At 42.3% G+C, this 2,150-nt stretch overlaps 1 protein-coding gene across 1 annotated transcript; it reads left to right on the top strand.

The window, feature by feature from the left end:
* The first annotated feature begins 373 nt into the window (after window positions 1–373).
* Window positions 374–1,923, top strand: eve1 (even-skipped-like1). The gene is made up of 3 exons (XM_060893224.1): window positions 374–411; window positions 1,003–1,247; window positions 1,414–1,923. The coding sequence occupies exons 1-3, from the start codon at window positions 408–410 to the stop codon at window positions 1,885–1,887; spliced, it is 723 nt and encodes a 240-aa protein (XP_060749207.1). The 5' UTR covers window positions 374–407; the 3' UTR covers window positions 1,888–1,923.
* Window positions 1,924–2,150: the final 227 nt, after the last annotated feature.

Here is a 2,150-nt window from a genome sequence, read left to right as displayed (position 1 = left end):
GCAAAGGGAGGTCGAACGTAATTCTCCATAACAAAAGTACAAAGGCAGGTCGGAGACCAAAGAAAATGTTACACCTCCTCTTGTCCGCGCGACCAAGCGGCGCCGCGGCGGATTGAAGCGCGTCTCTCATTAGGTGGAAGACAGGACAGGCGGAGAGAGAGCACAGATAAAGGGAGGGGTGGTCACACGCAACAAAACAATCGTTCTCAATCGTTCACCTTTTAAAACAAACTTGGCTCGGGTCTACAAGGGTACTTTCCGTGATGTGGAGCGCAACAAGTACTACTTGCTAAATTAGGCACTGTAATGACAAAAAAACTAATTTGGAACCACTTCGGAATTGAGCTATCTGGATTAATATCTCCTTAGTTCTGTACAGAAGTTCATTCGGGAATCCATCGAAGACAATGTGTAAGTGAACTATTTCACGTGGTATGGACCTCAGTAGCTAAGGACGGGGTTTTTTTAATGGTTGCCAGCAATCTTTGCTGGATTCAATGACATGATCTCAATCAGTAGGTATCATTTTAATGTAAATATACTGTAAAACTACGCATGCAGTTTAGATATTACTGTACAATGTACTTGGAGTCCAGATATTACACCCCAGCTGAACAAATCCAGTCCAAGTCAAAACACAGGCCGAGCTGATCAAGCTGGTTGACATTTTTTGTCAACTTTTCTAAGTTAATCAACAAATAATTTTCGGATTGTCTTAAATACGATGTAGGCTACTGCTAGTCATTCGGAAACTCTACTTTTGAGTTAGCAAAAGAGCTCTTTTGAGCTGGTAATCGGTGAAACCAAACTGGGTTTCTCAGAACGGACTACATGTTATGTGCATGCAATGTCTCTTACATCAAAGACTAATAAGACCTCGACTTTTTACCCGTTAAAGCCAATACTCTGGTTATATAATCGTGAATATTCTAGTCTATACATATAGCTGAAAATAAAATAATTCCGTTATTACAGTCTTCTTTACTTGTTTTTATTTTTCAGTGGCAGAGGGCAGAGAGTCCCCAGTCTCTTCCATTTCTCATGCTGATAGTGACAATGGGGAGGAGGAATCGTGCACGCGTATGGCCCTGCTAAACGGTATGGACCAGAGTCGGCGGCACCGGACAGCGTTCACACGGGAGCAGCTCGCGTGCCTCGAAAAGGAGTATTGCAAAGAGAGTTATGTGTCACGAGCCAGACGATGCGAACTGGGGGCGGCCCTTAACCTCCCAGAAACTACCATAAAGGTATTCGATAGTGAAAATAAAATCACCCAAATGGACAATTTGTTTTGTATTCTAAAAGATTTGTTCTATGAAAATGAACTATATGACCTATTAGCTAGGTCCGAGATCACTCATGTGCTTGAATGGAGGCTGAAGAGATGAGATTCATTCCTCCATGTAATTGCAGGTCTGGTTCCAAAACAGAAGAATGAAGGATAAGCGACAGCGCCACAGTCTGAGCTGGCCTCACCCATTGGACCCAACTCTGTGTGCTTTTATGGTGAGCCAGACAGTGACAGGGCTGCCATACCCACTGCTGCCCCACATTCCCCTGCAACTTTACTCTCATCTGGGTATGCCAAATCTCACTGGTCTGTCTAGTCCCTACAGTGCAGGATGTGTGAGACCAATGAACACTGTATTACTTCCACACTCACCCTACGCTAGGATTGCTGGGCTTCATTCTCCAGTCCTCTACCCTCCATTGCCCACAATGCAGCATCCTAAAACATGTCCCTGCCCTTACTGTCTTCACTGGTCTCCACCAGAACAAGTACACAAAGCTAGGATTGGAGCTGGTTTGGGGTTGAGTCTACCTAGTAGCTCAGAACCCTCAGTTGCACTATTAGATTGTAGAGAAGAAATACATTTGCCCCAGTGAAGAAATTGCTTTATTTAATAGTAAGCCTTATGTATTACTCATTCTTGAGTAGACATGTATTGGTTTAAGGTTAGATAAAGGCCAATTTTCAGGGGGAAAGATGATTCCTCAGGAATCAACTGCACAATAAATGGATTAATGAAATGTTAAAAAAAAAACACAGACTTAACTATTATGAACCTATTTTAGTTTTAATGAAGAATGTTTTTAGACCTAAAAAGTAATGATTTGTTTTTTTCTTGTCATTTAAAACATTGCTGCTC

Source organism: Tachysurus vachellii, chromosome 18, assembly GCF_030014155.1.
Source record: "Tachysurus vachellii isolate PV-2020 chromosome 18, HZAU_Pvac_v1, whole genome shotgun sequence".
Taxonomy (NCBI): Eukaryota; Metazoa; Chordata; class Actinopteri; order Siluriformes; family Bagridae; genus Tachysurus; species Tachysurus vachellii.
This window is presented reverse-complemented; position numbering and strand designations above follow the sequence as displayed.